Source organism: Rana temporaria, chromosome 3 (genome assembly GCF_905171775.1).
Source record: "Rana temporaria chromosome 3, aRanTem1.1, whole genome shotgun sequence".
NCBI classification, from domain to species: domain Eukaryota; kingdom Metazoa; phylum Chordata; class Amphibia; order Anura; family Ranidae; genus Rana; species Rana temporaria.
The window spans coordinates 420,516,186-420,526,871 of NC_053491.1; the positions used below are offsets into that span (position 1 = coordinate 420,516,186).

The 10,686-nt window shown below is 47.1% G+C and overlaps 1 protein-coding gene across 1 annotated transcript in view; it reads right to left on the reverse strand.

Moving 5' to 3' along the window:
- REEP4 (receptor accessory protein 4) overlaps window positions 1-10,393 on the reverse strand; it is a 30,220-nt gene extending 19,827 nt beyond the window's left edge. The window contains exons 1-2 of the mRNA XM_040346150.1: window positions 10,297-10,393; window positions 1,775-1,847 (exon numbers count right to left, since the gene is read on the reverse strand). Of these exons, the coding sequence (XP_040202084.1) occupies window positions 1,775-1,847; window positions 10,297-10,328 (105 nt within the window). The 5' untranslated portion in view covers window positions 10,329-10,393. The remainder of the gene's footprint in view (window positions 1-1,774; window positions 1,848-10,296) is intronic.
- Window positions 10,394-10,686: the final 293 nt, after the last annotated feature.

Below are 10,686 nucleotides of genomic sequence, written 5' to 3' on the forward strand. Positions count from 1 at the left end.
TCTGTGGACTACAAGATAACCTCTCCTGAGCTAGGTCGAGAACAATTCCTGTCCTAGGGTGACAACACTGGACCACCATTGATACAGTACTGTGAGAACATTAGGACAGGAAACAAGGATAATCAGACTAAAATGCCTGAAACCACCACTCCACCCCCCACCCACCCCAAAAAAAACGCATGAATGCAGCCATCACATTAAAGCGGGAGTTCACCCGAAAAAAAAAAAATTAAGATTAGATTGATGCTCATTTTGTCAAGGGGAATCGGGTAGTTTTTTTAAAATCGAAGCAGTACTTACCGTTTTAGAGAGCGATCTTCTCCGCCGCTTCCGGGTATGGTCTTCGGGACTGGGCGCTCCTATTTGATTGACAGGCTTCCGACGGTCGCATACATCACGTCACGAGTAGCCGAAAGAAGCAGACCGTCGGTGCGGCTCTATACGGCGCCTGCGCACCGACGTTCGGCTACTTTTGGAATGCGACCGTCGGAAGCCTGTCAATCAAATAGGAGCGCCCAGTCCCGAAGACCATACCCGGAAGCGGCGGAGAAGATCGCTCTCTAAAACGGTAAGTACTGCTTCGATTTAAAAAAATACACCCGATTCCCCTAGACTAAATGAGCATCAATCTAATCTTAAAAATTTACTTTCCGGGTGAACCTCCACTTTAAGAGACAGGAAAGCTTCAACTTATATTTTTGTTTGAGTTTAAATATACTTAAAAAAAAAAAAATAATAAAAATAAATAAATTTAAAAAGCCAGCAGATACACATACTGCAGCTGCTGGATTTTAATAATAGGACACTTACCTGTCCTGGAGTCAAGTGATGTCGGCACCGCAGCGGACGTTTCCATCAGCTGTCAGGTGCTGCCACCGCCATTGCGTGCAAGGGAATCCCGGCAGTGTAGCCTTACTGCTTCATGCTGGGAACCCTACTGCGCATGCCTGAGGCCCTGCTCCTCTCTCCTACTGGTAGCCTGTCCCCCCTGAAAGGTGCCAACTGCACCCGGGGGGGGGGGGGGGAGACAAAAGAGCACACGTTCCACTATTGGGTGGAACTTCGCTTTATGTTGTAGGTCACCCGAAAAGTAAATTAGGTCAGTCAGGGAGAAGTACTAAGATGCAAAGTCACGGTCACTCTAAAAATAAAAATTCACATGTTTATTGTACAGACAGCATCACAAACCGGCACAAGTGGTTTCTTATGCCTTAGGCCTCATGCACACACAGCTCTTCTAAACACCTTTGAAGCAGCAGCACTAAAAAGGAGCCCAGAGCTGTGTTCTTTAAACGTGTTTAGACAAGTAAAGCTTTTTGGCCGTTCATTCTTTTCATCGGCCAGAAAAGCAATTTATTCTCGCCATTGGGATGAATGATTGCTCAAAGACTAAATGCAGCTAGCATTAAAGCACGTTCTGTATGTTAGGCGTTTTTCCTCTCCTAACAGTGATTTTGGTGCATTCAGATTTTTGCTCCTAAAAGCCTGTAAACACCCATGTGTGCATGGATACATATCATAGAGGGGTGTTTAAGGGGCAGAGGAACAAAAAAAAAAAGAAAGTCTGGTGTTATTTTTAGCTGCAGTGTGCATGAGGCCTTATAGGACACTGTCCTCACAATGAACATGCCAAACATCTATTTGGAGCGCTGGTGACTTCTCACTTTGCATTTGGTTCTGGCACAGCACCATACGTGGCGTGCACTGCAAGCACCAATCACAGGGTTGAGTACTGGAGCGTCTATTTGTACTTTACAAGGCAAGAAATACTCACATATTCTCGCACATTCTTGGTTTTGACAGCTTTGTATGAGGAATATGCTGGGTACAACAAACCGAATGAAAGGCTGTTAAAATAAAAAATAAAGGTTAGAAACAGACAATTGTATATAAATGTTTACAAGAACTATAAAGTAAAACCAGCACTCAGGTACAGATGTATGTATTATGCGTTTTACAGTGTCCTGCACCCAACACGCACACGGCTCATACGTCATACACACCCATAAGGTTATATGATGCCAATACAAACACACCGTGTTGTGACTGTACACATACACCAGAAGGGAATTACCTGCCTGTGCCCCACACCAGTCTGAAGAATATGGCTTCCAGAAACACCCATATCTACCGTCCTGTATACAAATGATCATGGGGCACCTACCAGCATCACCCAACTAAAGCCTTCCGCTTTGATACAATCACTCCAATAAAATCACAGCTTACTTCTGTTTGCTGCGCCTGTCCCATATCCAGGACAGCTCATGTTACCAAAGAGACGCCATGTAAAACATGACTCACCCAAAACTCAAGCCTCCCTCTTGTATTGCTTCTAATAATACAATTCATGGACACAATATTCATCAAGTAAAACCCCTTTAGACTAAATGACCTGTGCCATATAGTAATTGCTGCATTTCGATACATTTCCTGTTTTTACTGGGAGCAAACAGAAGCTTCCCATTGTGGAGTGTAGATATGTCAGGCAATAAAAAGACTATAATAGCTGTAGAGACAAAAAGATCGGCCGGCTGTCCGAAGGACCTCACTGAGGCTGGGCAGAACTGGAGAATCGCAGGCCTCGTTCACTCAGAGCGTACTATACTGGGCCGTGTTTACCTCCATAGAAATGCACAGGTGTACCAAGCAACCCCCATGCAGACAGTTCTATTAATGTCACACAGTCATTGTGTCCTAATAGGACGTGTGTGTGTGTGTGTGTGTGTGTGTGTGTGTGTGTGTGTGTGTGTGTCCGTCCAAGCTCACCCTGCTTGGGAACATTTTCACAAAACATACACACAAGTCACATTAAAGCGGAGCGCCACCCAAAAAGAGGAAACTTTCCTTGTCTGCAAAGGGGGAGGTTCATGGTTTTGACAGGTACGCATTGACACTTCCAGCTCGGTTTGCCATGGCAAACAGAGCCGAAAGTTTGCCCCTCCTTTTCCCACAGCCTTCAGGGACACTTCGCAGGTCCCAGAATACTGTGGCCCATTCACAAAGCGCAGCACCCGATATGCGATTAAATAATCGGCTCGAGAGATGACACCGCTGGATTCTAGGACAGGCAAGTGCCTTAAAGCGGGGGTTCACCCAAAAAAAAAAAAAATTTACACACATTAGATCCAGCATAGAAAGGGCATTTAAATTCAGCGTTTTTTTTTTTTCCCTCTGTACATACATTTATATTCTGTTCTTGTCCAGGGCTTCCGGGTTCCGATGACTGCGGGACTGGGCGTTCCTATGCTTCCGTTGGATGATTGACGGCTTGTGAAACAGGTGACCTGTCGCACAACGCACGTCACCAGATGTCGGGAAATACCCGAGCTGCAAAACGGCACTATATGGCACCTGCGCAGTCAGCTCTACAGGCGCCGTATAGTGCCGACTCGCAGTTTGGCTATTTCCGGAAATCTGGTGACGCGCGTTAAGCGACAGGGGACCTGTTTCACAAGCCGTCAATCACCCAGCGGAAGGATAGGAATGCCCAGTCCCGCAGTTATCGGAACCCTGAGGCTGGGATAGGAACGCCTAGTCCCGGAGACATCAGGACGCGGAAGCCCTGGACAAAATCAGGATATAAAGTACAAAGAAAAAAAAAAACCTGCCGAAATGAAATTACCTTACTATGCTGGCTCTAATGTAAAAAAAAAAAAAAAAACGTTTTTCGGGTGAACCTCCACTTTAATATTGACGGCGCTATACAAGTACCTTAATAATAATAACAAGTCTGAAGCAGTCTGAGGCTCCTCTTTGACTCTAGTTTTCCTAGTTTTTAAATATTTTATAGCCTACAATATATACAAATAAATTTATCAACAGACAGGCTTCCATTTGTCCTCTTGGAACCCAATCCCTTCAAACGTCTTAAAGTGGTGGTAAACTGGTTTACTTGTTACTACAGGTAAGCCTATAATAAGACTTACCTGTAGGTACAGTGAATATCGCCTAAACTTGCACTGTTTAGGCGATATTCACACTGTATGCATCCAGTGATGTCACCTGCGCATGCGCTCTAAAGGTCCGGCATACCGCGCGCAGCTCCGTGCTATACCCGAGGGCTCCCACACGGGAGCAACGTCAACGCAGCCCTGGCCACTCATGTAGCCGAAGGCCGCAAACCCAGAAGAAAAACCGGAGAAGATGGAAGCCCGGTCAGTGGTGACAGCATGCGGCTGGAGGGCTTTGTTGCTAGACTTTAGTTAAGAATTGTGAGTGCAATAATCCCAGGTTATACGTCTAGACTGGGGTTGGATAGCATGCCCGAGCTGAAAATATTGGGGAAAAAACCTTTTGGTAGGTAGACCGAACCCCGATATAGTTGCAGGATATATGCAAGGCCTCCTTCTGACCATTGAATAAATCAATGCAGTTTGCATAGATCCGTAAAATTGAAGTCCTTATTTAGGTGAAATCAGTACACCTTTTATACTGATAATGATCTTCAAAATCTGTGTGCGTTTGAGCATGTACATCTTTCTCATAGTAATCTGCTTCTTCCACTTAATCCATTCATGAATACCAAGTTGATTCTTCTAGCCGATTCTTCCTAGCGGTAAACTAACAAAAAGAAGCAGATTTGTGCTAGGGGGTTCATCTGTGTCCCTGCTCTTGTGAGCAGCAGAGTTAGGCTGGCTTCACACTGAAGCGTCAGCCACGGTGATAGTATAGCCGCGCTATTTGTAGCGCGGCTATACCATTGTGTTTACCGCGATATTCTGCCGCTTGCGGTGAGGTTTTAACCCCCGCTAGCGGCCGAAAAAGGGTTAATACCGCCCGCGTTGCGGTGGTATTACAGCGGTATTACCGCGCTTTCCCATTGATTTCAATGGGAAGGCGCGGTATAGGAGCGGTGAACACACCGCTCCTATACCACGGTAAAGATGCGGCTAGCGGGACTTTTGGAGCGTTCCTGCTAGCGCATCGCTTCAATGTGAAAGCCTTCGGGCTTTCACATTGAAGAGTACAGGGCATGATTTTTCATGCGGTATAGCAGTGCTATTTTTAGCGCTGTACCGCATGAAAAACGTCCCAATGTGAAAGGGGCCTTATATATTGCACATCCACTGCCCAGGCACACTAAAACACCAGGATTGTAGATTCACATGGGCAAGGGGCCTTCGAGTCATCACAAGAACAGGATGTGATGGAAATCTTCCAATGGGGACTCGTATTCTGTAACACCTGTTTAAAAGAAAGAAGATGTGCCCTTGCTTTGGGATTATGTTATTCTACTTCTTGTATATGTTCGTGGGACAGGAATTGGGGGGGATAAAAGAACCCTGCCAGGGGTTTTATCCCTTACCAAAAAAAAAGTTTTGGCTTTACATAGACTTGAACCACTTCCATTAGACACCTACTAATACTCTACCATTTATTAACATGGAGAATTTGTGATGTCGGCATATGAGGGACGGCCTAATTTGTAGATCTGCGAGCACCTGGTCTATTTTTATGCATCTTTTACGAATCTAAAATCGTATCTTTGATTACATCACAGATCTCGCCATGTTATCACATCGGGCCTCCATACATCATATACAAACAGATGCAGCTCCTCCTCAGGTAAATCCAGTGGTGACTAATTCTGCTTGTACACGTTCCATTCCATGAGTAACATTCTAGTTACATACAATTACTCTGTCTCTCTGTAAATATATGTTTAATAATTGATTGTGTATTTACTCATGTATAAAAAATGAAAATGGCGAGACAGGTTTGCCAAGGATTAAAATATGATTTTTTTTCCAGACCTGATCATGTGGGTGGGTGGTTTGGTGCTACATTTAAGCACAGCAATTGGCCAATCAGGCACCCACTGCTGGGTTGCAGCAATATGCCATATGCTCTCCATACTATCGGGCCTGGCAGAGAGGGGTTTACCATGCCGGCATATAAGTGATGCCAGAGGAGAAACAAGCATGTTCTCATAGGCCTCAATCGCACTGGCAGTAACACATTAAATTATATACATTATGGCCCGGATTCATATACATTATCTATCGGCGGGCGTAGCGTATCTCAGATACACTACGCCGCCGTAACTTAGGGCGCAAGTTCCCTATTCAGAAAGAACTTGCGCTCTAAGTTACGGCCGCGTTGCGTAAATGTGTCGGCGTAAGCCCGCCTAATTCAAATGTGGATGATGTGGGCGTGTTATTTAAATTACTTGTGACCCCACGTAATTGACGTTTCCAAGTGCGCATGCTCCAAATTACGCTGCAAACTGTCAATGCTTTCGACGTGAACGTAACTTACGTACAGCCCTATTCGCGAACGACTTACGTAACGATGTAAAATACGACGCTGTTCGGACGTTTCACGACGTCCATACCTAAACAAGACTTACCCCTGCTTTATGAGGGGTAACTTTACGCCGGAAAAAGCCTTACGTAAAAAAATGCGCCGGGCGGACGTACGTTTCTGAATTGGCGTATCTACCTAATTTACATATTCTACGCGGAAATATACGGAAGCGCCACCTAGCGTCCAGCGTAAATATGCAACTAAGATACGACGGCGTAAGAGACTTACGCCATTCAGATCTTAGGGAAATCTATGCGCAACTGATTCTAAGAATCAGGCACATAGATACGACCCCGCACACTCAGAGTTAGGACGCCGTATCTGGAGATACGCCTATATGTATTTATAGGAATTAGGGGTGCAACGGATCGTCACCGATCCGTGATCCGAACGGGTCACCCCGTTCGGATCGGCACATCCCGCGATCCGCGGAGCGCTCCGGAGCCTAGGCCTAGGAAAGTCCCCGGCTTCGGCCTAGCTCCGGAGCGGCGGCCATCTTGCTCCACCCAGTCTGCTTGCCAGAGCCCAGCGTGACACGCCTCCCCGGGGAGGCGTGTCACGCTGTGCACTGGGCTCTGGCAAGCAGACTTGGAGAGGGAATGTTAGTGAAGCACTGGTTGAGAGGAGGGGGAAAAAGAAAAAAAGAGCACAGTAGCAATTCACAAGGGTGGATTAAAGAGGCTGTTTGGACAGGACTTGTTAAAAGTACAATCTTGCTGTTTTATATATATATAATTTTTTTTTTTTGGACGGATGAAAAGGGACTTTTTTTTTTAAAAATGATCCGATCCGTGACTCCTGATCCTAGGATCGATCCGATCCGTGAGTTTTTTGATCCGTTGCACCCCTAATAAGAATATACTCTGACCAATGAAATGAACTAACTAGGGTTGTCCCGATACCGATACTAGTATCGGTATCGGGACCGATACCGAGTATTTGCGGGAGTACTTGTACTCCCGCAAATACCGCCGATGCCTAAATAGAATACTCAGAGCCCCCACCCGCCCGCCGCCGCTACACCACATCCCGCCGTCGCTTGGTTAATACGAGCGGGGAACATTACAGCTTTCATTTGAATAGCTGTAGTGTTACCCGCCGCGCCGTGTATAGACACTCCCCCTTGCTCGGGTGATTTGTCCAATCCCGAGCAAGGGGGGGTGTCTATACGCAGCGCGTAACATTACAGCTATTCAAATGAAAGCTGTGATATTCCCCGCTCGTATTAACTAAGCGGCGCGGCAGCATGCAGGTAAGGGGGGGGGTGGCTGCTTATAAGGGGGGACATGGCTGCTTATAAGGGGGGACATGGCTGCTTATAAGGGGGGACATGGCTGCTTATAAGGGGGGACATGGCGGCATTTGTGGGGGGACATTTAAAAAAAAGTATCAGTATTTGGTATCGGCGAGTACTTGAAAAAAAGTATCGGTACTTGTACTCGGTCCTAAAAAAGTGGTATTGGGACAACCCTAGAACTAACATCTGAGCGCTAAACAGGTTTTGCCGTCTTTAGTGCTTTTCTGCTGCCAAAAGGGATCCAATGTACATGTAGCCTAAATATGTGCAATGCAATTCAGGGCCCATTCAGACTGTCTGCATGCTAAACTGGAGTGACTTAGTGTGCGGGCAGCTGTCACATTCAGCTGCAGCGAGGGTGTGATGCATAATTCAACGCATCACACACTTCCTACTTCATTTTGCCGCATAGCAGGGTCGGTGCGTTGCACTGCTGTGTGGTGCATTCTTGTGCACTGCGATAAAATGAGGCATGTCTGCATTTTACTGCGTCTCACTGCACCACACCTCCGGTCTGTGTTGCAGTGCGAACGGGGCACATAGAAAACAACTGCCTTAGCGTGACTTGTCATTCTTCAATGCAGAAAAACTGCCAGCCACTGTGTGAACAGGACCTAAACACACAACACAGAAACATTCTGCATGTAAACCTAAAACAAATACAGTACTATACTTAACAGATCAAGGTCTTATATGATTATATAAAATGCAGGAGGACCAAGGGAATGAGGCTGAATTATCCTTTGCCAACCAGCTACAGGATGGTAATGGTCACCTGGTCCTAAGTAGAGACAAGCGTGGGCATGTTCAAAGCGGAGCTCCGCACCCCCCAAGCTGCTGACTTTTATTATTATCATTATTATTATTATTATTATTATTATTATTATTATTATTATTATTATTATTATTATTATGACTGGCACCCAAGCCAATGTTTTCATCGGCTCTTGGGTGCTGCCATTGCCATTCATGGTAAGGGAAACCAGCAGTAAAGCCTTTCGGATTCATTCACAGCTGGTTCCCTAAAGTGCATGTGCCAAGGGTGCTGCCTGAATGGCCCAGGAAAGAGGGGGGGCTGAACTTCCTAGTAATCTCTTGGAAGAGGGGATGGGACTTGTCAAAAACAGGTAGCGCCACCCTAAAGGTGCCACCGGAGTGGCACCAGAAGGGAGGGGAAGATAAGCGGAGCTTCCATTTTTAGGTGGAACTCCGGTATAAAACTAGGATATGAACCCACCAGGAAGCTGTGACCTGTAGGGAACAATCATCTGTGGTTGGGGCATTGCCAACCCCACCTCTGCATGTATACATTGGGCATGTGTGGCTGTGGGATGGGGAATGCCTCGACCTCCCATGATTGGCCTCTGTGGGAGACAGCCTCCTGGTTGGCTCACACACATTGGTTCAGATCCTAGTCCATGGGTCTCAAACTGGCAGCCCTACAGCTGTTGCAAAACGACAAATCCCATGAGGCATTGCAAGGCTGACAGTTACAAGCATGACTTCCACAGGCAGAAGCATGATGGGAGTTGTAGTTTCGCAACAGCTGGAGGGCTGCCAGTTTGAGACCCCTGTCCTAGTCCAAACACACCCAAGCTTATCACGGCTCCTGAGCAGACTGTCAGTCATCACCTAAAGAAGTGGCAGTTGGCAGAGAATAAACCGTCATCCTTCAGGTTACCCTGTGACCCCCGGGACACAGAGACCTCTTCAGACACAGGAAGGGCCCACGTCCAGGGGGATTGTATCAATGCAATTCTACTGAGATCATTCACAACTCATTGACAGGAGCTTTTGGGCTCCACCTGACCCACAATCACAAGCAAGGGTGTATGAAAACGCAAACCCCCCCTTGAGATCTGACTGATCCCTATAGAAGTGTAAGGGCCAGGTTCACATTTGTGGGATGGTGTACAAAATCACACATGTTCCCACAATACACAAATAAAGGGCATTCCTTTAGCAGGGTTATGGCAGTGCCATTCAATGCACCTCGCTATTCTGTGCCAAAACACACGGTGAAGTATCATCTATTTCATTACGCAATGATACAAAAAATATATAAAAAATGTGCTAGCACTTTCTTGCTGTGATGCCGACACGTAGGGCAGCTCAGTGATGTCAATTGGATGCCCCTAAAGTCCAGGGGTCTCGAACTGGTAACCCTCCAGCTGTTGCAGAACTCCAATTCCCATGAGGCATTGCAAGGCTGACGGTTACAAGCATGACTCCCATAGACAAAGGCATGATGGGACTTGTAGTCCTGCAACAGCTGGAGGGCCACCAGTTTGAGACCCCCTGCACCTAAACGCACCGCTACACCTCTATAGAGGTTAAGGATCTTCAACGAGCACAACCCATGGGACAGGCCAGGCAGCACATCATCATTATTTCATCATTTCAGCCCAAATATCTGGATCAGCCCATCCACACCAGCCGGATCTCCCTCCCTCCATGGTAATACGGGGGTGACAAGGGACTCTGAGACCCACTGCCATGACAGGTGCCCTTTACACCCAATGAAGCAGGAGGGCACAGATCCCCGGATGGAGGGGGGTGATGGACACAGACAGGGCTCCTCCGGGTGTAGAGGATATACAAGCCTCAGCTCAGACACAGGGTGGAGGAGGGGCGAATGCTACGCCTTGTAGTGCCTCCTCCTGTGTGTAATGTACAGGGGGATCGGTACTCACACCACAACACGGGAGATCATCCAGGACACCATCCTCTCTCCTCCTCACCGGGAACCCTCACCACTCCGGACTACTTCCGCTTCCGTGGGGCGGGGCCATCACCGCTCAAACTTGGAAGAAAATAGCTCGAAACCAATGAGCGGCGGGAGGGCTACGCCTTCCGGGGGGTGGCCACGCCTTCCGGGGGTAGGTCTCTATGGAAACGCATCGTGGTTTACTCATTAATAGAGTGACAGTTGGTGGATTGGTGATCGGTGGTGACACCACGGTGTGTCAGTGTCCAATGGCTGACAATGCCTTCTCCTGACACCACAAGTGTCAGTGTCACTTTATTCACAAACCCCTCCTGCCAGACGTGTCATTGTCTGAGGATGCTAGGTGCCTGGCTTC